The sequence below is a fragment of the Zingiber officinale genome, chromosome 8A, assembly GCF_018446385.1.
Source record: "Zingiber officinale cultivar Zhangliang chromosome 8A, Zo_v1.1, whole genome shotgun sequence".
Lineage (NCBI taxonomy): Eukaryota > Viridiplantae > Streptophyta > Magnoliopsida > Zingiberales > Zingiberaceae > Zingiber > Zingiber officinale.
Genome location: NC_056000.1, coordinates 57,071,911 through 57,095,415, shown reverse-complemented (window position 1 = coordinate 57,095,415; position 23,505 = coordinate 57,071,911). Strand labels below are relative to the sequence as shown.

Sequence of the window (23,505 nt, the reverse complement as noted above, 5' to 3'; positions counted from 1 at the left end):
TTCCAAGGTATGCTTTGCGAAGCGTGCACGCCTTGGGAAGCGTGCACACGCCTCTCCGGGGTCCTATATAAGAACCCCCGGACTTTGACGGAGGTATGATTTTTCTTCTATTCTACTGTAGCCACAGTCTCTGTTTTACTTGTGATTCTTCTCGCCACCGTCTGATTTGAGCGTCGAAGGGTCGTCGCTGGGAACCCTTTCCCGATCCGACTTGGTTGCAGGTTCATCGGAGGCTTACGTCGCCGTGAAGGTTACCTAGGAATAGCAGAGAGCGGCACGTCCCCAGTTTCTATCGACTCAGTGTACGGATAGGATCAAAGTCTAACTTAAATGTTTTGATATTTTTTTTTTGTCAAGTTTATCAAAACTATATATAAATGTCTCAAGTTTGAGGGTGGAGGCGGCGGCCGCGAAGGAGATGGCCGAGCTAGGTATCGAACCGGTCGACTCGCATGAGGGTGAAAGTGAAGAAGCTTCACCTGCGGTTGGAGAGTTAGCCGTTCGGATCCCTGCAACTGCACCGGTCAGCGATGCTATCTCGTCTGCCGGACAACTTGTGTCGGAAGAAGCGGGGCACTCGACCGAGGACTCCCCACTGATAATACGCAAACGACGTCGGACGGATCTCCATACCCAATCAGCTACATCTATGGAACCGGTGACTGAGCTAGCCGGGGCCCCATCTGTAGCAATCGCCCCGGCCCCTGCTCCAGTCGAGGCCATTTCTTCGGATCAAACTCCTTCCCAGCTTTACAGTTTTACATTTTTCATATGATATATATCCAGGAGACTGTACGCATATTTATTATTAGTTGTTATTTCTTACTATGCATGTCAGTAGTTACTCGCTGAGGAGTTGACTCACCTTGTTGATATTACTATTTCAGGTTGAGGTTGTCCGGAGGATATCCAGTCGCTAGTTCCCCCTCCAGATTACGAGGATTTCCATTTTGGATCCTTTCTTTGGTTTTCTTATTATGTTATCGTCTATGTTTTCAGACTTGTATCTTTTTGGCACTTGGATCTTATATGGTCTTTTATTATCATGAGTTTAGATCTAGTATATTTTTTTACATGCCTGCCCGGACAGCAGAAGAGGTAGGTTTGGATGTATGTTGGTGATTTGAGTTTTATGGGTGTAGTTGAGTAGGATATAAGATTTGAGTTTTATGGGTGTAGTTGAGTAGGATATTAGAGATAATTTCCTTATTGTTGTTTAGGTTAGGGTTTACTATTATACTGTGTGGTTGTCACTTTTATTTTATTATATGTTTCCGGTCGTGTTGGTCGTGTATGGTTATGTTATAGAAAGTTTCAGATTGTCACCCGTACAAGGGAGATGCTGTCCAAATTTTCTCCGACAGGGACTCCCCCGGGGTGTGATAGTACCCCTTATGTTCGACCTGATTACGGGTTGGTTAGCTTTTTTTCGCACTACTTTAAATCTGACCAGGCAAATTCGTCAAGCTTTAGCGCTGGGCAGCCAATCAGAGCCAGGTGGGGAGGTGTTCTCCTCGATTGACTTTGATTGTTACGTCACATTGATGTTGACTGTCATGTCATCTCCTGAGTCCACTTGGTACAACTCGTATCAATATTATAAAAGTTTTTTGTAAAATAGTTTCTCCACCTCTCAAATTATATAAGATTATATGAAGGAGAAAGTAATTTCGAGGACCATTATATAAGTCAATAGGTCATGAAATAAAAACTTAAGAGTGTCAGATTAAGTTAAAGAATTGAGTCATCAATTACTTGTAGGGGTGTAAATAAACCAAGCCGCTCATGAATTATTCGAAACTTGATTCGATAATAGCTCATTTGGGCTTGTTTAATGAGACTCGTTAAGATAAACAAACCAAGCTCAAGCTTTATAATATTCGGCTCGCTAGCTCGTGTAAATATTCGTTAGTAAGCTCATGAATCAATTTTCAAATGAAAAATAATAATTTTGATATTGAATTTATAGATTTTATATTTTATTTATGAAAAGTATAGATAAATATAATAACTTTATTTATTTGAATTAAATTGTAAATTTTAATAAGAATATTATAATTTTCTCTAAATATATAATTTACTTTTTAATAAATATTTAAATTTATAATTTATATTTATTAAGTTCATTTAGACTCAACAAAAGCTCGAATAAGTTTGTGAGCACGAATATATTCATTAAATAAAACTCGTGCTCGACTTGATTATAAATGAATTAGACTCAAATATTTAAGAGTTCAGCTCGGCTCGATTACACTCTTAATTACTTACTTTACTTACTCATGGGAATGTTGAATCTACACCTAGATCTTATCAAATTCAACAATTGTTTGCCATGACACTCATCAAAATAACAAATATTAAGTCTAACTTAAATGTTTTGATACTTTTTTTTTTTATCAAAACTATATATTAATGTCTCAAGTTTGACCTACGGACGATCTACTCCGTACTCAAACCTCCTAGCTCGGCTAGTATTGCAGTTTAGAAATAAAATCATAAGTTTAGTTTAAAAATTAAAGAGAATTAAAAAAAAAGTGTGACACGGTGGCAACACCCCTTGTAATTAATTAATACTAAACCCCTAGTTGAGCTCGCTAATTGCTACTGGATTTGGCGCCAGATTCATACTTGACTTCAAGGCAAATAATGACGAAATTACATGTACTTGAAATTTAATTAAAGAAAAAAAAAGGAATGATTGGATGGCAACAACTTTAATTAATTAATTAATAATAAACCCCTAGTTTCGTTCGCTAATTGCTGCTGGATTTATCCTGGACTTAAAGTCCTGATTAATTCCATATATATCTCCTAATATTTCGCAGCAACTAATTCTGTTGAGTGTGTTTGCGATTTTCCCGCTTTGATTTTGATTTGCTGCTGCTCTATTTAAACTCCTCCGATCCTTCCCTTCAATTTCCACTCCAACTCGATCGATCGAAACCTAACATCTCCTCGATCTCCAGCTTCCAGTACTTTGGTATTTCTAATATCGTCAAACTCATAATGGCTGTCGCAGTTGTCAACAACGATATGCCAATTTCCTCTTCCGCCGCCAGCACCAGCAGAATCGAGGTTCGCTCCGTGTGGGCTCATAACCTCGACGAGGAGTTCGCCCTTATCCGCTCCGCCGTCCCGTTCCACCCCTTCGTCGCATTGGACACCGAGTATCCTGGCGTCGTCGTCGCTTCCAAAAATCCCTACTGCACCCTCACCCTCCCCCAGCGCTACGAATTGATCCGTGCCAACGTCGAGGCCCTCCGCATCATCCAGGTCGGTCTCACCCTCTCCGACGCCGCCGGCAACCTCCCATGTGCCATCTACAGCGACGGCACTTGTGTGCGTTACGTGTGGGAATTTAATTTCCGTGACTTCGACATCAACCGCGACCGTTACGCCCCTTCCTCCGTCGAGCTGCTCAAGGCTAATGGCATCGACTTCCAAAAGAATCAAATATGGGGCATCGACTCTTGCAGATTCGCCCAGCACTTGGCCACCTCCGGCTTGCTTTCCTTTGGCCATTTTTCTCCCGTCTCCTGGGTTACCTTCCAAGGCGCCTATGACTTCGCCTTCCTAGTCAAGATGCTGACATGCGACTGCAAATTACCAAAGACCGTTCGTGAGTTCTGGCACCTCGTTCACTTCTTTTTCGGCAAAAGGGTGTTCGATGTGAAGCACCTTTGCAAGCATTGTCCTGGGCTTTACGGAGGATTGGAGCGGGTGGCCTCTACCGTCCGAGTTGAGCGAGCAGTGGGCTCTCGACATCAGTCCGGCTCCGATAGCTTATTAACATGGCAGGTGTTCTATCAAATTGCTTCTCGTGTGAATCCACAACTCATTGATCGTCCAGAACACATGGGAACACTCTATGACCTCCAACTGCAATAGTAATCTAGTTGTGGCTAGCTCTAGAGTTCATGGCTTATCACAGTTGATAATGATTCTGTCAGCATTAGCTTAATTTGTACACAAAATTAATTGTTCATTGCTTCATCGAATCCTTTTGTATTTAAGTACAGATTATATGTTATCGCATCATCAGATATGCAAACAAATTGTCAATATTAATTCTTAATTTGGATAATGAGTACTTGTTGTTTTACTTTGCCTTAAATCATCCCCTTGTGTATTCTGGATCATACACTGTTCAAATGGTTTTTTTTCCCTTTTATTGATAGTCATATATATCGTAGCCTCTAGTGGTATAGAATTTATAGTAACTATTTTAGTGATAGTGTTGGTGCTACATAGGTGAGCGTTTGTTTTTCTCTTTTATTGATCGTCATCGTAGCCTACAGGAGTTTATAATTTATAATAACTATTTTAGTGAATACTGTTAGAGTTACATAGGTGAGCGGTGCTTTGCTCACCTACTGGGACAAGGGAAGGATGACCGATGCATAGGAAAGAAGGCAACGCATGCAGGAGGATTCGAGCTCTGTAGATCATAAATTTGTTTTTTTCGAATTTAACCATTCAAATCAAAACTCTTTTAAAGATATACAATTAATTAATAGGTAAAATTTGTAATAACCTAATCTCATGCTAAAAAAAATATTATTTAAGACGTATTCAGAGGCCCTGTGGATGTTTTTTTTTAGATTTTCTTTTCATTCTATAAAAGTTATTTTCATCTTTATTTTTGAATTCAAATCATACTCTAATATCAATAAAATTCTTACACCCCAAAGATATATTTGTCTGTTAATCATATAATGACAATATGAGAAGTAAATAATCCATATCAAAATCAGATTAAGTAAATTAAATATCGACGTAAAATGAAAACATACTAATCTTTTAAATATCTATGTGTATGTATGCATTAACATGTGAACATACTAATTTACATAAACTAACAATTATAATATTATTACAAAAACCTTATCGATTCCACGAAGGAAAGAAAATAATAAACAACAACAACATAACAAAAAATAAAACAACTTGAACAAAAATCCAAACTCGAGTAGAACCGATAGCCAAGACCTTTGAGTGATACGACACATCCTCTACCTACTAACCTAGAAATATAGGAAAAACAAGGGGCAGTGAGTACAATAACTCAGTGGGTATAAGAAGATAGTGCATGCTACTATACATAAGAGGATCAAAGGATGCAATCTTAGGTAATAAATACTTACTATCAAAGTAAGAGTACCAACATAAAATCATCTTCTAATCAAACCATAAACAACAATATAACTCATCACTAACCTGCTCCAGCAAGTATAACCAATAAATTGCCTGCATAAAGCAAACACATAATAAGCACATAACAAATATATATCAAGTTTTAACTGCACGCAAACTCATGCTATCACTGTCTGATCTAGTGGCCAGTTAGGGCCACTATCTGTAGAGTCGTTAATTTGGGTTGGACCCGTCGGGTTGCACGCCCCGCCAAATAATTTAAGTGTGTTGGGTTGGAATTTTATTAACTCAAGCCCGCCAGGGGCCGACCCGCCTAGGCCCGCGATCCGCGCGGGTCGGCCCGCGATGGGCTTGGGTTGGCCCGCGGGTTGAGAAACACATGTAAGCTAAGTTTTTTTTGCCAATTTATTAGCTTTCTTTTTATAATTTTGAAATAAAAATAATACTTTTTATCCCACATAACTACTCGTTTGTGTTCATTTATATGTAAAATACATGTTTATGGATACATTTGGTGGATGAAATATTTTCGAAGTAAAACGTTGTAAATATAAAATATTTTTTATTTTTTTTAAAAAAAAAACGATAGGCCCACAGGTTGGCCCGCCAAACCCGCAACCCGCCTTAGATTGGGTTGGGTTGGAAATTTCTCAACCCGCCAAGTTGACGGGTCGGCCCGCCCCCGCCCCGTGGATTGGGCGCCTGGAGGCAAATTTCTATCCTCAACGTTGCCTCGCCACGTGGAGCATCCTGGTTGGGTCCGCTACGTCATATTCAGGGCGCCCGAAGGGATCCGGGCACCCCGAACCTCCTATATAAAAATGGTAAAGGCTGAAACTCAACACAACAATGAAAGATCTACTCCTCTGTGCTCCTGCGACGTTGTGAAAGCTCTCCGACAAAAGTGCTATTTCTGTTTCTATTTTTTATTTATTGTCGGCTTTTTTTTGCTAATTAATTCCTGTACTTAATTTGTAATCAAACTTTTTGAATTATTAGTGATTTCCCATCGAAAGCACCCTTGCATGCGGGCCTTGGAGTAGGAGTCACAAAAGGCTCCGAACCAAATAAATCTTTGTGTTTGCTTTCGCTTAATTATTTTCCACTGCTTACTCTCGAATTTTTAATCGCTATTCACGCCCCCCCCCCTGAAAACCATGATTTTATTGTATTATTTTGATTCATATATGCATGGTTTGATGTTGATTTCATAGGTTTAAATCATGGTTACATCACATTTTTATGCATTGTCTTTATTTTGGGCTTAATTGTAAATTATCTTCTTTTTGGTGTTATTTGATGCTAATATTTGATTCTTATTTTATAGGTATCAAAGGATCTTGGATTAGGATCTATTCGAACTGAAATTAGGCTCGAATCGGAGTTTAAACGAGACGATCAAACCTTGGAGTTATTTGGACCGTTCATCTACAATCAAGCAGATCTGAGTCATCCATTGAAGATTTGGCCCATCCAACCTAATGAGGAGGAGATCTCAGCCATAGATGAAGTTCCAGAGGTTTTGATTCAGATCTGAGTTCATACAGCCATTGATCAAGCTCGAATTAATCTGGAACGTTCATCGAAGATTGGGCAGATCTGAACCATCAATTGAAGATCTGGTCGATCCGGACTACGAGAGAGAAGATCCAGACCCTAGATCAAGATCAATACCTTCGATCGGATTTAAGGCGACTTTCCACCGTTGATCAAGTTCCAAATCAATTTCAGCCATCCGTTCAGATCTAGATCAGATTTAAACCCAGAAGCTACAGTGTTTTCTAGTGTCAATCTCTTCACGCTGTTCTTCTTCCCGCGGCGAGCTTCTCCGAGAGTTTCGACCCCGATTCCTTCTCGAATCAATCTCTCGAGCTTCAACCTCGGTGGAGAGCTTCTCGGCGGCCTCATCCCGATCATCTGGAGCCTCCGGTGGGTGTTTCCTCCGGCGGAAATCTGTTCGCGGCATTTCTCTGTTCCAGCGCTGATTTGGTGGTGTTCTTCCAATCGGCGACTCCGATTTCCATCAATGACGCTTGGAGGTGATCCGCTGACGTTATTGAGCTTCATCCGATGCCCATCCGCAGTCCGCAACATCATTCCAGATCCAGAGATCCAGAATTGCATATTTCCAGATTTTCGGCACTTGAGTGGGTTTAGGGTTGTTCTAGCTCGCCGGGGGTGGTCCGTCGACGTAGTTGAGCATACCTTGAACTGAGACGCAGCTGAGATGCTTCATTGAGGTCCAGAGTTGGGTGTTCTCGACTTTGGCATTCTTGTGTGATGGCAAGAGTGTGTTGCTTGATAGATTGGTTGTGAGAATGGATCGGTTAGGATTTATTTCATTTTGCTACTGTTTTATAGCTTAGAACAGATTCCTTTTATGTTTGTTAAGTTCTTATCATTGCAATTTAGCATTTCTTTGTTTTGTTGAAGTTTAATTCATGTTTGGTAGTTGTAATTTCATTGATACAATTTAGTTTAATTCTTGTTTGATGCTTAGTTAATTGTTAAGTGCTTAATTTCTAAGTTAGGGTTTTGATTATGCTTTATATCAGATTTAATTGCATCTCGTTATTTTATATTTAGTTTAAGTGTGTTGATGGTGTAATTATGATGTAGGGTGACAATGCGTTATGGTTTGATCATTGGCACATAGTTAGGTTTAACTATTGCTTTAGATTAATTTCTTATTCGTTGTGCTTTACTTTTGTTAGATTTAGTTTAAAGCTTAAACCCCCATTTTCATATTGAAAACCCCAAAAATAGAAATAAAATACAATCCTAGATTACATCCTACCGTTAGTTCCTCGAGGATCGATCCTGGGCTCATTATTACAACATGATTGTGTAGTAAAGGGGTTCAGTGGAAAATACATTGTTAATTTGATTTACGGGTGTGACAGACTCATTATCAAATTTTGGTGTCGTTGTCGGGGATCATATGCAATGTTTGGTAATTTAAGGATTGTTTTTATTTTAGAAAACCTAGAAATTTTGTTGTTTGATTGCTTTCATGATTATATATCCATGTGTTTGATTTTATTTGTTCCTGAGTCTTCTTATTTTATTTGCTAGTGTTTCAGTGTAAGAATAGGAAATTCTTTTCACCATGGATCCATATTATCAGCATTTTGGAGATTGGGGTCAGAGTTATTATTATCAGTCTCAGACTGAGATTTATGTGCCTGAATATCAGTATAAGGATGTATAAGAACAATTTGCAGAGTCAATTTGGAAAAGTAATGAAGTTATGCAACAAATGAGTGAGCATCAAGAGCAATAATTTGCTAGGATACGGAAAATTAAGAGTCAGTTAGATCAGATTGAATTATCCATCAATCAGTTGCAAGCACAAAACACCCGTAAATTTCCTCTATTCTAAAAGAGCAAAAAAAGAAATAGAAGAAGAGAAAAGAAATATACAATTAATTAATAGGTAAAATTTGTAATAACCTAATCTCATGCTAAAAAAAATATTATTTAAGACGTATTCAGAGACTCTGTGGATGTTTTTTTTTAGATTTTCTTTTCTTTCCATAAAAGTTATTTTCATCTTTATTTTTGAATTCAAATCATACTCTAATATCAATAAAATCTTACACCCCAAAGATATATTTGTCTGTTAAACCGGATGGTATCATATAATGACAATATGAGAAGTAAATAATCGATATCAAAATCAGATTAAGTAAATTAAATATCGACGTAAAATGAAAACATACTAATCTTTTAAATATCTATGTGTATGTATGCATTAACATGTGAACATACTAATTTACATAAACTAACAATTATAATATTATTACAAAAACCTTATCGATTCCACGAAGGAAAGAAAATAATAAACAACATCAACATAACAAAAAATAAAACAACTTGAACAAAAATCCAAACTCGAGTAGAACCGATAGCCAAGACCTTTGAGTGATACGACACATCCTCTAACTACTAACCTGGAAATATAGGAAAAACAAGGGGCAGTGAGTACAATAACTCAGTGGGTATAAGAAGATAGTGCATGCTACTATACATAAGAGGATCAAAGGATGCAATCTCAGGTAATAAATACTTACTATCAAAGTAAGAGTACCAACATAAAATCATCTTCTAATCAAACCATAAACAACAATATAACTCATCACTAACCTGCTCCAGCAAGTATAACCAATAAATTGCCTGCATAAAGCAAACACATAATAAGCACATAACAAATATATATCAAGTTTTAACTGCACGCAAACTCATGCTATCACTGTCTGATCTAGTGGGCAGTTAGGGCCACTGTCTGTAGAGTCGTCAATTTGGGTTGGACCCGTCGGGTTGCACGCCTCGCCAAACAATTTAAGTGTGTTGGGTTGGAATTTTATTAACTCAAGCCCGCCAGGGGCCGACCCGCCTAGGCCCGCGATCCGCGCGGGTCGGCCCGCGATGGGCTTTGGTTGGCCCGCGGGTTGAGAAACCCATGTAAGCTAAGTTTTTTTTGCCAATTTATTAGCTTTCTTTTTATAATTTTGAAATAAAAATAATACTTTTTATCCCACATAACTACTCGTTTGTGATGAAATATTTTCGAAGTAAAACGTTGTAAATATAAAATAATTTTTAATTTTTTTTTAAAAAAAACGATAGGCCCGCAGGTTGGCCCGCCAAACCCGCAACCCGCCTTAGATTGGGTTGGGTTGGAAATTTCTCAACCCGCCAAGTTGACGGGTCGGCCCGCCCCCGCCCCGTGGATTGGGCGCCTGGAGGCAAATTTCTATCCTCAACGTTGCCTCGCCACGTGGAGCATCCTGGTTGGGTCCGCTACGTCATATTCAGGGCACCCGAAGGGATCCGGGCACCCCGAACCTCCTATATAAAAATGGTAAAGGCTGAAACTCAACACAACAATGAAAGATCTACTCCTCTGTGCTCCTGCGACGTTGTGAAAGCTCTCCGACAAAAGTGCTATTTCTGTTTCTATTTATTATTTATTGTCGGCTTTTTTTTGCTAATTAATTCCTGTACTTAATTTGTAATCAAACTTTTTGAATTATTAGTGATTGCCCATCGAAAGCACCCTTGCATGCGGGCCTTGGAGTAGGAGTCACAAAAGGCTCCGAACCAAATAAATCTTTGTGTTTGCTTTCGCTTAATTATTTTCCACTGCTTACTCTCGAATTTTTAATCGCTATTCACGCCCCCCCTGAAAACCATGATTTTATTGTATTATTTTGATTCATATATGCATGGTTTGATGTTGATTTCATAGGTTTAAATCATGGTTACATCACATTTTTATGCATTGTCTTTATTTTGGGCTTAATTGTAAATTATCTTATTTTTGGTGTTATTTGATGCTAATATTTGATTCTTATTTTATAGGTATCAAAAGATCTTGGATTAGGATCTATTCGAACTGAAATTAGGCTCAAATCGGAGTTTAAACGAGACGATCAAACCTTGGAGTTATTTGGACCGTTCATCTACAATCAAGCAGATCTGAGTCATCCATTGAAGATTTGGCCCATCCAACCTAATGAGGAGGAGATCTCAGCCATAGATGAAGTTCCAGAGGTTTTGATTCAGATCTGAGTTCATACAACCATTGATCAAGCTCGAATTAATCTGGAACGTTCATCGAAGATTGGGCAGATCTGAACCATCAATTGAAGATCTGGTCGCCGACCTACGAGAGAGAAGATCCAGACCCTAGATCAAGATCAATACCTTCGATCGGATTTAAGGCGACTTTCCACCGTTGATCAAGTTCCAAATCAATTTCAGCCATCCGTTCAGATCTAGATCAAATTTAAACCCAGAAGCTACAGTGTTTTCTAGTGTCTATCTCTTCACGCTGTTCTTCGTCCCGCGGCGAGCATCTCCGAGAGTTTCGACCCCGATTCCTTCTCCAATCAATCTCTCGAGCTTCAACCTCGGTGGAGAACTTCTCGGCGGCCTCATCCCTATCATCTGCAGCCTCCGGTGGGTGTTTCCTCCGGCGGAAATCTGTTCGCGGCATTTCTCTGTTCCAGCGCTGATTTGGTGGTGTTCTTCCAATCGGCGACTCCGATTTCCATCAGTGACGCTTGGAGGTGATCCACTGACGTTATTGAGCTTCATCCGATGGCCCCCTGCAGTCCGCAACATCATTCCAGATCCAGAGATCCAGAATTGCAGATTTCCAGATTTTCGGCACTTGAGTGGGTTTAGGGTTGTTCTAGCTCGCCGGGGGTGGTCCGTCGACGTAGTTGAGCATACCTTGAACTGAGACGCAGCTGAGATGCTTCATTGAGGTCCAGAGTTGGGTGTTCTCGACTTTGGCATTCTTGTGTGATGGCAAGAGTGTGTTGCTTGATAGATTGGTTGTGAGAATGGATCGGTTAGGATTTATTTCATTTTGCTACTGTTTTATAGCTTAGAACAGATTCCTTTTATGTTTGTTAAGTTCTTATCATTGCAATTTAGCATTTCTTTGTTTTGTTGAAGTTTAATTCATGTTTGGTAGTTGTAATTTCATTGATACAATTTAGTTTAATTCTTGTTTGATGCTTAGTTAATTGTTAAGTGCTTAATTTCTAAGTTAGGGTTTTGATTATGCTTTAGATCAGATTTAATTGCGTCTCGTTATTTTATATTTAGTTTAAGTGTGTTGATGGTTTAATTATGATGTAGGGTGACAATGCGTTATGGTTTGATCATTGGCACATAGTTAGGTTTAACTATTGCTTTAGATTAATTTCTTATTCGTTGTGCTTTACTTTTGTTAGATTTAGTTTAAAGCTTAAACCCCCATTTTCATATTGAAAACCCCAAAAATAGAAATAAAATACAATCCTAGATTACATCCTACCGTTAGTTCCTCGAGGATCGATCCTGGGCTCATTATTACAACATGATTGTGTAGTAAAGGGGTTCAGTGGAAAATACATTGTTAATTTGATTTACGGGTGTGACAGACTCATTATCAAATTTTGGTGTCGTTGTCGGGGATCATATGCAATGTTTGGTAATTTAAGGATTGTTTTTATTTTAGAAAACCTAGAAATTTTGTTGTTTGATTGCTTTCATGATTATATATCCATGTGTTTGATTTTATTTGTTCCTGAGTCTTCTTATTTTATTTGCTAGTGTTTCAGTGTAAGAATAGGAAATTCTTTTCACCATGGATCCATATTATCAGCATTTTGGAGATTGGGGTCAGAGTTATTATTATCAGTCTCAGACTGAGATTTATGTGCCTGAATATCAGTATAAGGATGTATAAGAACAATTTGCAGAGTCAATTTGGAAAAGTAATGAAGTTATGCAACAAATGAGTGAGCATCAAGAGCAATAATTTGCTAGGATACGGAATATTCAGAGTCAGTTAGATCAGATTGAATTATCCATCAATCAGTTGCAAGCACAAAACACCCGTAAATTTCCTCTATTCTAAAAGAGCAAAAAAAGAAATAGAAGAAGAGAAAAGAAATATACAATTAATTAATAGGTAAAATTTGTAATAACCTAATCTCATGCTAAAAAAAAATATTATTTAAGACGTATTCAGAGACTCTGTGGATGTTTTTTTTTAGATTTTCTTTTCTTTCCATAAAAGTTATTTTCATCTTTATTTTTGAATTCAAATCATACTCTAATATCAATAAAATCTTACACCCCAAAGATATATTTGTCTGTTAAACCGGATGGTATCATATAATGACAATATGAGAAGTAAATAATCGATATCAAAATCAGATTAAGTAAATTAAATATCGACGTAAAATGAAAACATACTAATCTTTTAAATATCTATGTGTATGTATGCATTAACATGTGAACATACTAATTTACATAAACTAACAATTATAATAATATTACAAAAACCTTATCGATTCCACGAAGGAAAGAAAATAATAAACAACATCAACATAACAAAAAATAAAACAACTTGAACAAAAATCCAAACTCGAGTAGAACCGATAGCCAAGACCTTTGAGTGATACGACACATCCTAAACTAGGAACAATGATGGAGCAATAACTCAATAAATTTGGGTATAAGAAGATGTGCATGACCTATACATAAAGAGGATCAAAGGATGCAATCTCAGGTAATAAATACTTACTATCAAAGTAAGAGTACCAACATAAAATCATCTTCTAATCAAACCATAAACAACAATATAACTCATCACTAACCTGCTCCAGCAAGTATAACCAATAAATTGTCTGCATAAAGCAAACACATAATAAGCACATAACAAATATATATCAAGTTTTAACTGCACGCAAACTCATGCTATCACTGTCTGATCTAGTGGGCAGTTAGGGCCACTGTCTGTAGAGTCGTCAATTTGGGTTGGACCCGTCGGGTTGCACGCCCCGCCAAACAATTTAAGTGTGTTGGGTTGGAATTTTATTAACTCAAGCCCGCCAGGGGCCGACCCGCCTAGGCCCGCGATCCGCGCGGGTCGGCCCGCGAAGGGCTTGGGTTGGCCCGCGGGTTGAGAAACACATGTAAGCTAAGTTTTTTTTGCCAATTTATTAGCTTTCTTTTTATAATTTTGAAATAAAAATAATACTTTTTATCCCACATAACTACTCGTTTGTGTTCATTTATATGTAAAATACATGTTTATGGATACATTTGGTTGATGAAATATTTCCGAAGTAAAACATTGAAAATATAAAATATTTTTTAATTTTTTTTTTAAAAAATGATAGGCCCGCGGGTTGGCCGCCAAACCCGCAACCCGCCTTAGATTGGGTTGGGTTGGAAATTTCCCAACCCGCCAAGTTGACGGGTCGGCCCGCCCCCGCCCCGTGGATTGGGCGCCTGGAGGCAAATTTCTATCCTCAACGTTGCCTCGCCACGTGGAGCATCCTGGTTGGGTCCGCTACGTCATATTCAGGGCGCCCGAAGGGATCCGGGCACCCCGAACCTCCTATATAAAAATGGTAAAGGCTGAAACTCAACACAACAATGAAAGATCTACTCCTCTGTGCTCCTGCGACGTTGTGAAAGCTCTCCGACAAAAGTGCTATTTCTGTTTCTATTTATTATTTATTGTCGGCTTTTTTTTGCTAATTAATTCCTGTACTTAATTTGTAATCAAACTTTTTGAATTATTAGTGATTGCCCATCGAAAGCACCCTTGCATGCGGGCCTTGGAGTAGGAGTCACAAAAGGCTCCGAACCAAATAAATCTTTGTGTTTGCTTTCGCTTAATTATTTTCCACTGCTTACTCTCGAATTTTTAATCGCTATTCACGCCCCCCCCCTGAAAACCATGATTTTATTGTATTATTTTGATTCATATATGCATGGTTTGATGTTGATTTCATAGGTTTAAATCATGGTTACATCACATTTTTATGCATTGTCTTTATTTTGGGCTTAATTGTAAATTATCTTATTTTTGGTGTTATTTGATGCTAATATTTGATTCTTATTTTATAGGTATCAAAAGATCTTGGATTAGGATCTATTCGAACTGAAATTAGGCTCGAATCGGAGTTTAAACGAGACGATCAAACCTTGGAGTTATTTGGACCGTTCATCTACAATCAAGCAGATCTGAGTCATCCATTGAAGATTTGGCCCATCCAACCTAATGAGGAGGAGATCTCAGCCATAGATGAAGTTCCAGAGGTTTTGATTCAGATCTGAGTTCATACAACCATTGATCAAGCTCGAATTAATCTGGAACGTTCATCGAAGATTGGGCAGATCTGAACCATCAATTGAAGATCTGGTCGATCTGACCTACGAGAGAGAAGATCCAGACCCTAGATCAAGATCAATACCTTCGATCGGATTTAAGGCGACTTTCCACCGTTGATCAAGTTCCAAATCAATTTTAGCCATCCGTTCAGATCTAGATCAGATTTAAACCCAGAAGCTACAGTGTTTTCTAGTGTCGATCTCTTCACGCTGTTCTTCGTCCCGCGGCGAGCATCTCCGAGAGTTTCGACCCCGATTCCTTCTCCAATCAATCTCTCGAGCTTCAACCTCGGTGGAGAGCTTCTCGGCGGCCTCATCCCTATCATCTGGAGCCTCTGGTGGGTGTTTCCTCCGGCGGAAATCTGTTCGCGGCATTTCTCTGTTCCAGCGCTGATTTGGTGGTGTTCTTCCAATCGGCGACTCCGATTTCCATCAGTGACGCTTGGAGGTGATCCGCTGACGTTATTGAGCTTCATCCGATGGCCCCCCGCAGTCCGCAACATCATTCCAGATCCAGAGATCCAGAATTGCAGATTTCCAGATTTTCGGCACTTGAGTGGGTTTAGGGTTGTTCTAGCTCGCCGGGGGTGGTCCGTCGACGTAGTTGAGCATACCTTGAACTGAGACGCAGCTGAGATGCTTCATTGAGGTCCAGAGTTGGGTGTTCTCGACTTTGGCATTCTTGTGTGATGGCAAGAGTGTGTTGCTTGATAGATTGGTTGTGAGAATGGATCGGTTAGGATTTATTTCATTTTGCTACTGTTTTATAGCTTAGAACAGATTCCTTTTATGTTTGTTAAGTTCTTATCATTGCAATTTAGCATTTCTTTGTTTTGTTGAAGTTTAATTCATGTTTGGTAGTTGTAATTTCATTGATACAATTTAGTTTAATTCTTGTTTGATGCTTAGTTAATTGTTAAGTGCTTAATTTCTAAGTTAGGGTTTTGATTATGCTTTAGATCAGATTTAATTGCGTCTCGTTATTTTATATTTAGTTTAAGTGTGTTGATGGTTTAATTATGATGTAGGGTGACAATGCGTTATGGTTTGATCATTGGCACATAGTTAGGTTTAACTATCGCTGTAGATTAATTTCTTATTCGTTGTGCTTTACTTTTGTTAGATTTAGATTAAAGCTTAAACCCCCATTTTCATATTGAAAACCCCAAAAATAGAAATAAAATACAATCCTAGATTACATCCTACCGTTAGTTCCTCGAGGATCGATCCTGGTCTCGTTATTACAACATGATTGTGTAGTAAAGGGGTTCAGTGGAAAATACATTGTTAATTTGATTTACGGGTGTGACAGACTCATTATCAAATTTTGGTGTCGTTGTCGGGGATCATATGCAATGTTTGGTAATTTTAGGATTGTTTTTATTTTGGAAAACCTAGAAATTTTGTTGTTTGATTGCTTTCATGATTATATATCCATGTGTTTGATTTTATTTGTTCCTGAGTCTTCTTATTTTATTTGCTAGTGTTTCAGTGTAAGAATAGGAAATTCTTTTGACCATGGATCCATATTATCAGCATTTTGGAGATTGGGGTCAGAGTTATTATTATCAGTCTCAGACTGGGATTTATGCGCCTGAATATCAGTATAAGGATGTATAAGAACAATTTGCAGAGTCAATTTGGAAATGTAATGAAGTTATGCAACAAATGAGTGAGCATCAAGAGCAATAATTTGCAAGGATACGGAAAATTAAGAGTCAGTTAGATCAGATTGAATTATCCATCAATCAGTTGCAAGCACAAAACTCCAGTAGAGATATGGAAAGTAGTGATTCTGTCAGGCTTGACCCTACTTCCATTTATTCACAAGAATTTAGTAGTTTTATTTGTGATGATGATGTAGTTGTTTAAGTTTCTGATTCTACTAATAGTGTTGCTTTAGGTGATGTGAATGATGCAGGTATTGTTGCAGAAGATGATTTAAGTGTAGAGGAATGCTTACTGGAAGCATTACCTCAAGAATCACCAAGAATTGAAGATGTAAGTGTAGGGACTTGTGCTATGGAGCCAAGCACCCAAGGATCACCACATGAAGTTGTACACTCACCATAACTAAAGTCTGAGCATTTACTAGGTGGAAAGGAGGTAACAATCCCTACTTTAGGTACCTTTCAACACGACAAGGTGAGAATTTCTTGTGAATTATCCAAAAATTTCATAGAGGTACCATTAATTGAATTTGTAGAATGTGATACACATTTATCTTTTCATGATAGTGTTCGGAATGTATTGCTTATCTTTGCTTTTGCAGGACACAATAGATGTTTGAAATGAGTACTAAATCTGAACCGTCTACTACCTCTGGAAAATGTATTCAAGGGAAAAAGGATGAATAAAAAGAATTTAAGTGGAACCATGATTCCTCCACTTCCGAGGTGGCTTTTCTTTTGAACCTTCTTCAACCACCGGGAATTCAAGGGGAGTTGGTCCCAATTTTTTTTTTTTTTTTTTTTTGCATTTTAATTCATGCTTTGTGTCTAATAAATTCTTTATGCATTTCTTTAGTTTCATACTTTGCATTTTGTTTCCACACTTTGCTTTCATATTTTGCATTTGGTTTGGTATACATAGCATTTCAATTTTGAATAAATTCTCCAATGAATTTTCTAGTAATATTTTTAAGATGGTAAAAGTTTCTTAAATTTGATCATCAATTTTAGTTCATGTGACATGATTGGATGCTTTTCTTACATGATATTGGTTAGATTGGAGGTGGATTCCATTTTGATCAATTGAGGTTGTTTGCAATAAAAAATTTACCTAGAGAGGACCACCTTAAGCCTAAATTACATTATTTTCTTTTGTGTGGCATGCACTCACAGCTATTGAAACTCTAGAACTTGCTTTGCTTCTTTTCAAAGTCGCAATAGCATATGTATGCATGGAAATTAAGGATATTTATCATTCTTATTTCTCATAACTTCCCATTTCTTTATCCACCAATTCCTTGAAATATTCTCATCTAGAATTCTGAATCTTATCATTTTTGCTTGTCATTCTTTTGTTGGAAGTTTTGGTTGAATCCTTGATGAGTTAGATTGCTAAGATGGAAAAGGTTTTAAGTGTGGGGGAAGAGATGATGAGAAGATGAATTTCTGGAAATGTTTAAGATGTTGCAAGGAGTCATGAAATATTGGTACAATTACTTGATTATGGAGTTGCTTAGTGAAATTTTGAAGTTGAAAATTGTGTACATTGATTTGTGCCAATTGTGTGCCAACTTTCTCTTTTAATTCTCAAATCATTGAGAAATTCAAGTAATGTATTGTATGCTCAATGACAAATGGTGTGACATTCTTTCCAAGTTTACATTGAATTGAAAATCTAGAAAACTTTCTTGGACCTGATTTCTAGCTGTAATTCTGATAATTCTGGATTCTGGGAATTGGAAATCTGTAATTTTCTATTGTTGGTGGAAATGGCTACATTTTATACCTCAATAATTGAACTCAATACCTGCATTTATATGACTGGAATCTGAAACAGTGGACTTGGTGTTCTGTTGCCAAGACTTTGTTGTTGGGTTGTTGCCACTAAATTCCAAAAGATTGTTGGAAACAAGAAAAAATAAATACTCTGCAACAGATTTTGTTCTGATTCTATTGATAAGGAAGCAATTGAAATGATAGTGTGAAAGCCTAACATTAGTAATGGTCATCTTTCCAATGAAGTAAAAGAGGAAAACAATGGAATCATTTCAGAAGTTGTTAAGTCGAGTTCTTGATGGTTAAAAGTTGAACTGCTGAATTGAAGCTGATGTTTTCTATTGTTGCAGAAGTGGATTTGAGCATGATTGAATCTGATCAGTGCTGGAAAATTCAAAGAAGCTGGAAATTCAAAAATGCAGAATTTGGTATCAAGGTGTATCAAAAATCAGAAGCAACATTTAAACAATTGAGAAGACCAAGTGAAGTCTTACAAGATGCAGAAACAAATGATATATCAACTTTTCCATGCCTTTACGAACTCTAGAAACTAAAATACAGAACTCCAAAACAATGGTTGGCTGGAAATTGGATGCAGGATGAAGAAATAAAAGGAGATAGTGATGGTTGATTAGTTTTGTGAAGTGATATTCAATTCAAGAAATGGAAGTTCAGATCTGAATTGGAACAATGAAAACAAAAGGGAATGATGCTGAAAGAACAGGAAATCACCGAGAAGCAGTAACCTTGAAAATGCAGATTTTGTAGAATGAATTGGGCCTTTGTGTGCCAATTTGGGAAGAGAATTGTGATGAGTAAAAGCTGCTGGGAAATGGAAGCCCTTCGGATATGCATTGTAATGGTCTTAAGAGTCGAGATGATGAAGTATTGAGATTTCTTGTGGCTTAATAGTGACATATTGATACAAAAGTCCAGAATCTGTATTTTCCTGCATAAATGGAGTTCAAGGATATTAATTCATGAAAAATTTTGAAACCCAGTTGATATTTGAGCGGTGATAAATGGATAACTTTCTTCTCCAAAGCTTATAAGAATTTAGGCAAGAAATTTGATACCAAACAGGGAAATAAAGCTAAAAATTGGAAACTGAAACAAAATTGCAGCTTTGGTCCATAGGTAATCTGTTGATTTGAGCCAAGTTCTCTTGCTATTCGAATCTAAAATAAATGCACTTTAAGCTGTTTTGATTCATTATTAAATGTGCTATCTTCCAAGGATACTTGCTTGGGAAATTTGGATGAAAGGTCTTGAAGCAGAATTAGTATAAGCAAACTAAAAACAGTTTCATAATACCACTGTGCCAAAGCTACAGGTTATCAGGGTTTTAATGGTTGATAAGGAATGGAAGACTTCAGAGATGGAACTTCAATTCCTGTTACATTGAATGTAATTCTCAAATGAATTAGAATGGAGTGTTATCTGTTTAAGAGATCAGATCAGTAAACTTTTAAAAAAATCTGAACTCTGGAATTGGGGTTTCATGATGCTCCTGTTTGAAATCCAACTTGGTTATTTCTTCAACCATACAATGGGAGAATACTTACTCTGTTAATCAAGGGATAGGTTGCAACTATTGTTGTAAAGAAATCAGAAACTTACAGCAATGCATAACCTGCAATTTCATATCTCTGAAATCTATTCTGTTGCGTCTTGAAACAAAAATGCATAAGTGAAGTTTGAAAATCAGAACCTAATTTTCAGATTCAATTCTGGAAGCTCAAGTTATTTCATTTCATGATTGGATTCGAAATTCAACCAATTAGTGGTGGATCTGTAGCAACATTTTGAATTCAATGTCAGAACATCAAACTGATATGAACAGAAACACTTTGAAGTCCAATCAGATTGTATTTTCTTATTATGACAGTGCTAATTACCACTCCACCAAATGGCCTCTGTTTACAATGAATTTGAATCAGACAAATTAGAGATAGAGAATGGAAGAAAATGCAGAAATTTCTGCAAAGGAAGCATTTCTGTGCTTTTCCATAAATGAGTTATAACAAGCTTGAGTTTCTAAAACCTGGAAATTTTTTTAGAGGATGAATTGATAAGGGTTTTAAGGAGCTCAATGAAAAGGAATTGGAATTTTTAGGAGCTAAATGATGATTAGTTGATACAAAGTCAAGGACTTATGTAGGAAATGCTGAAATCTATTTTTTTGCTGAGTGGAATGCAGATTTAAGTCATTCATTCATGGAAAAATTTAAATCCATCTGTTGTTTTAGTGTTGATAGATGCTGAACTTGCTTCACCAGAAATTATTTGATTTTAGGCTGAAAATTGAATACAAATCAGAGGTGCAAACCAAAGGCTGGAAACTGAAAATCTACTCTGTAGTAATACCAGTTTCTTAAATTGCAGAGTTAGAATCCATTTAGGTTTGGCTGTAGAATTTGTCGAAAGCATTAAGCAAAGAATCTTTGCTGAGCTGGAATCTTTATTCAGTAATTCAAAGGGTCTGTTCTCGAATTTTACAGAGTATGCCAATTTGATCTACAGATTTCTGTAGAATTCGATTATCGGCTTGAGTTAGAATTCAAGAGCTCCAACCAAATGTTTGCAATCTTCTATGACAACACTCTTGTACCATGATGTAGAGCATGCATTTCCAAAGATGCAGGACCTAGAATTATATAGTTGTATCCATTTCATCAAGGTCTGAATTCTAATTTTGTTGCTGAATTCTGTTATTCACCTTGCCGTTTCTGAATATTGCAGAATTCAGAATGTAATGGAATGCTGGATATGGAATCAGAGCCATGCAATTGTGTCAAACTTTCAATACATTTGTTGATCAGGAAAAGCTGTTGAAGTTTGCAGCAGTGGACTTTTACAACAGCAAGGAGCTTGGAATTATGAATCACTGCTAGTTTGTGCCGAGCATCCTATCAAGAATTGAATCAACACCAATTGCACTTTGTAGTGGCACAAAGGAAGTGTATCAAATTGAGAACCAAGTACACGTGGCAAATTCAATTTGCAACATTTGATCTTTGGCCATTTCAAGTTTCTGTGATCAAGCTGCAGGAGAGACTGAATTCTTAATGAATCAAGTTGAAAGTCCTATATAGCAATGAGCACTATACTTCTTTGTGAGATGAAATCTTTAGTGTAATTTCAGATTGCTTAATTCTGGAAATCTGCATGAATAGAATGGAGAGGCTGGAATTCTGATTGTTGTTATTGATGGTATCAATGCTATGCAGAACTTTGATTTTCGGAGCTAAGTTGTGACATAAATTGTGCTTTACTTCTTGCATATGCGCAATAATTTCGGAATCCAAGCATATTTAGCAAACTAATTGACTGTTCAGAACTGAATTAAAATGAAACAGAATTCAGAAAAAGGAAAAAAAAACTGTGGCTTTGTTGTTGTGCAAAAACAGTGTGAATCTTTTCTAATATCGAGTTTGTTTTAAATGATGCCTTATTTCCAGCTGATTTCTAACCAAACATTGCTTTAAATCTGATTTTACTGGAACTGCAGATTGTTGAAGTTGCTAATTTTTCCAGCTGCATTACAGTGCTGAAATCAGTAAGTAGGGATTCAAATGGATTGTCTTTCGAAGGATAGATGGATGTGTTTCATTACCCGAGACGACCATTGTTTTAAGTGTGGGGGAGGGAACTCTTCTCCATGAGGTGAGTTGAGATTATTTTATTTTCAAAATGCTGAAATTGAAGTGTAAAAATAGTGAAGAAGAAAGGAAAAACAGTGGCAAAACAAAAGAGTATCAAGTGTGGAGATAGAGTATCAAGAATTTTGGATTGCCATCAAATTGAAGGGGAGTTTAGCTTGATCTTTTGTATTGATAATAACAAATGGTATTCATCTTTTACACATCAAAATTGGTCAACTCATCAAGTATATTCCTCCAATACTCTCATTCTCTCATTTTCTTCATTAATGCCTTTTCTTTTGCTACTACATTCATTTCATTATCCTTTTTTATTCCATTTCAATTCTTGATGATAAATTCCATTTGATTCATGTATGCTATGTTTATAGTGGTGGAGAATTAGAAAATAAGAAAGTTTATGGTAGTGAAATGTTATCAGTTGCATTGAGTGAGCTCCACTTATACATATTTTTGAGTAGGAGAGCTAGAATAGGTAAATCTCTTGTGAGATTGCAACTTGCTTAATTTTTCAATTGGATAGAAATTACTATACCTACTGATTATTGTTTGAATTGTATTCATGATTGTTAGTGATCTTAAGATGGTCTTAGTTAAATTCTTTTTACTATCTTCTAGGTATTGCTAGGGAAGTTTTTGTGGAGATATTTTTTAGTTTTCTTTACTTGCACGGGACGTTCAAGACTAAGTGTGGGGGATTTGATAACCATGATTTCATTGTATTATTTTGATTCATATATGCATGTTTTGATGTTGATTTCATAGGTTTAAATTATGGTTACATCACATTTTTATGCATTGCCTTTATTTTGGGCTTAATTGTAAATTGTCTTATTTTTGGTGTTATTTGATGCTAATATTTTATTCTTATTTTGTAGGCATCAAAGGATCTTGGATTTGGATCTATTCGAACTGAAATTGGGCTCGAATCGGAGTTTAAACGAGACGATCAAACCTTGGAGTTATTTGGACCGTTCATCTACAATCAAGCAGATCTGAGTCATCCATTGAAGATTTGGCCCATCCAACCTAATGAGGAGGAGATCTCAGCCATAGATGAAGATCCAAAGGTTTTGATTCAGATCTGAGTTCATATAGCCATTGATCAAGCCCAAATTAATCTGGACCGTTCATCGAAGATTGGGCAGATCTGAACCATCAAGTGAAGATCTGGTCGATCCGACTTAAGGGAGAGTAGATCTAGACCCTAGATCAAGTCAGTACTTTCGGATCAGATTTTAGGCCAGTTTCCACCGTTGATCAAGCTCCAAATCAATTTCAGCCATCCGTTCAGATCTGGATCAGATTTAAACCCAGAAGCTACAGTGATTTCCAGTGTCGATCTCTTCACACTGTCCTTCATCCCGCGGCGAGCATCTCCGAGAGTTTCGACCCCGATTCCTTCTCCAATCAATCTCTCGAGCTTCAACCTCGGTGGAGAGCTTCTCGGCAGCCTCATCCCGATCATCTGGAGCCTCCGGTGGGTGTTTCCTCCGGCGGAAATCTGTTCACGACATTTCTCTGTTCCAGCGCCGATTTGGTGGTGTTCTTCCAAT

At 37.3% G+C, this 23,505-nt stretch overlaps 1 protein-coding gene across 1 annotated transcript; it reads left to right on the top strand.

Moving 5' to 3' along the window:
* Nucleotides 1-2,840: 2,840 nt before the first annotated feature.
* Nucleotides 2,841-3,888, top strand: LOC122010841 (probable CCR4-associated factor 1 homolog 11). The gene has a single exon (XM_042567313.1). It carries the CDS (start codon nucleotides 3,007-3,009, stop codon nucleotides 3,886-3,888), a length of 882 nt encoding a protein of 293 aa, XP_042423247.1. The 5' UTR covers nucleotides 2,841-3,006.
* The last annotated feature ends 19,617 nt before the right edge of the window (nucleotides 3,889-23,505 follow it).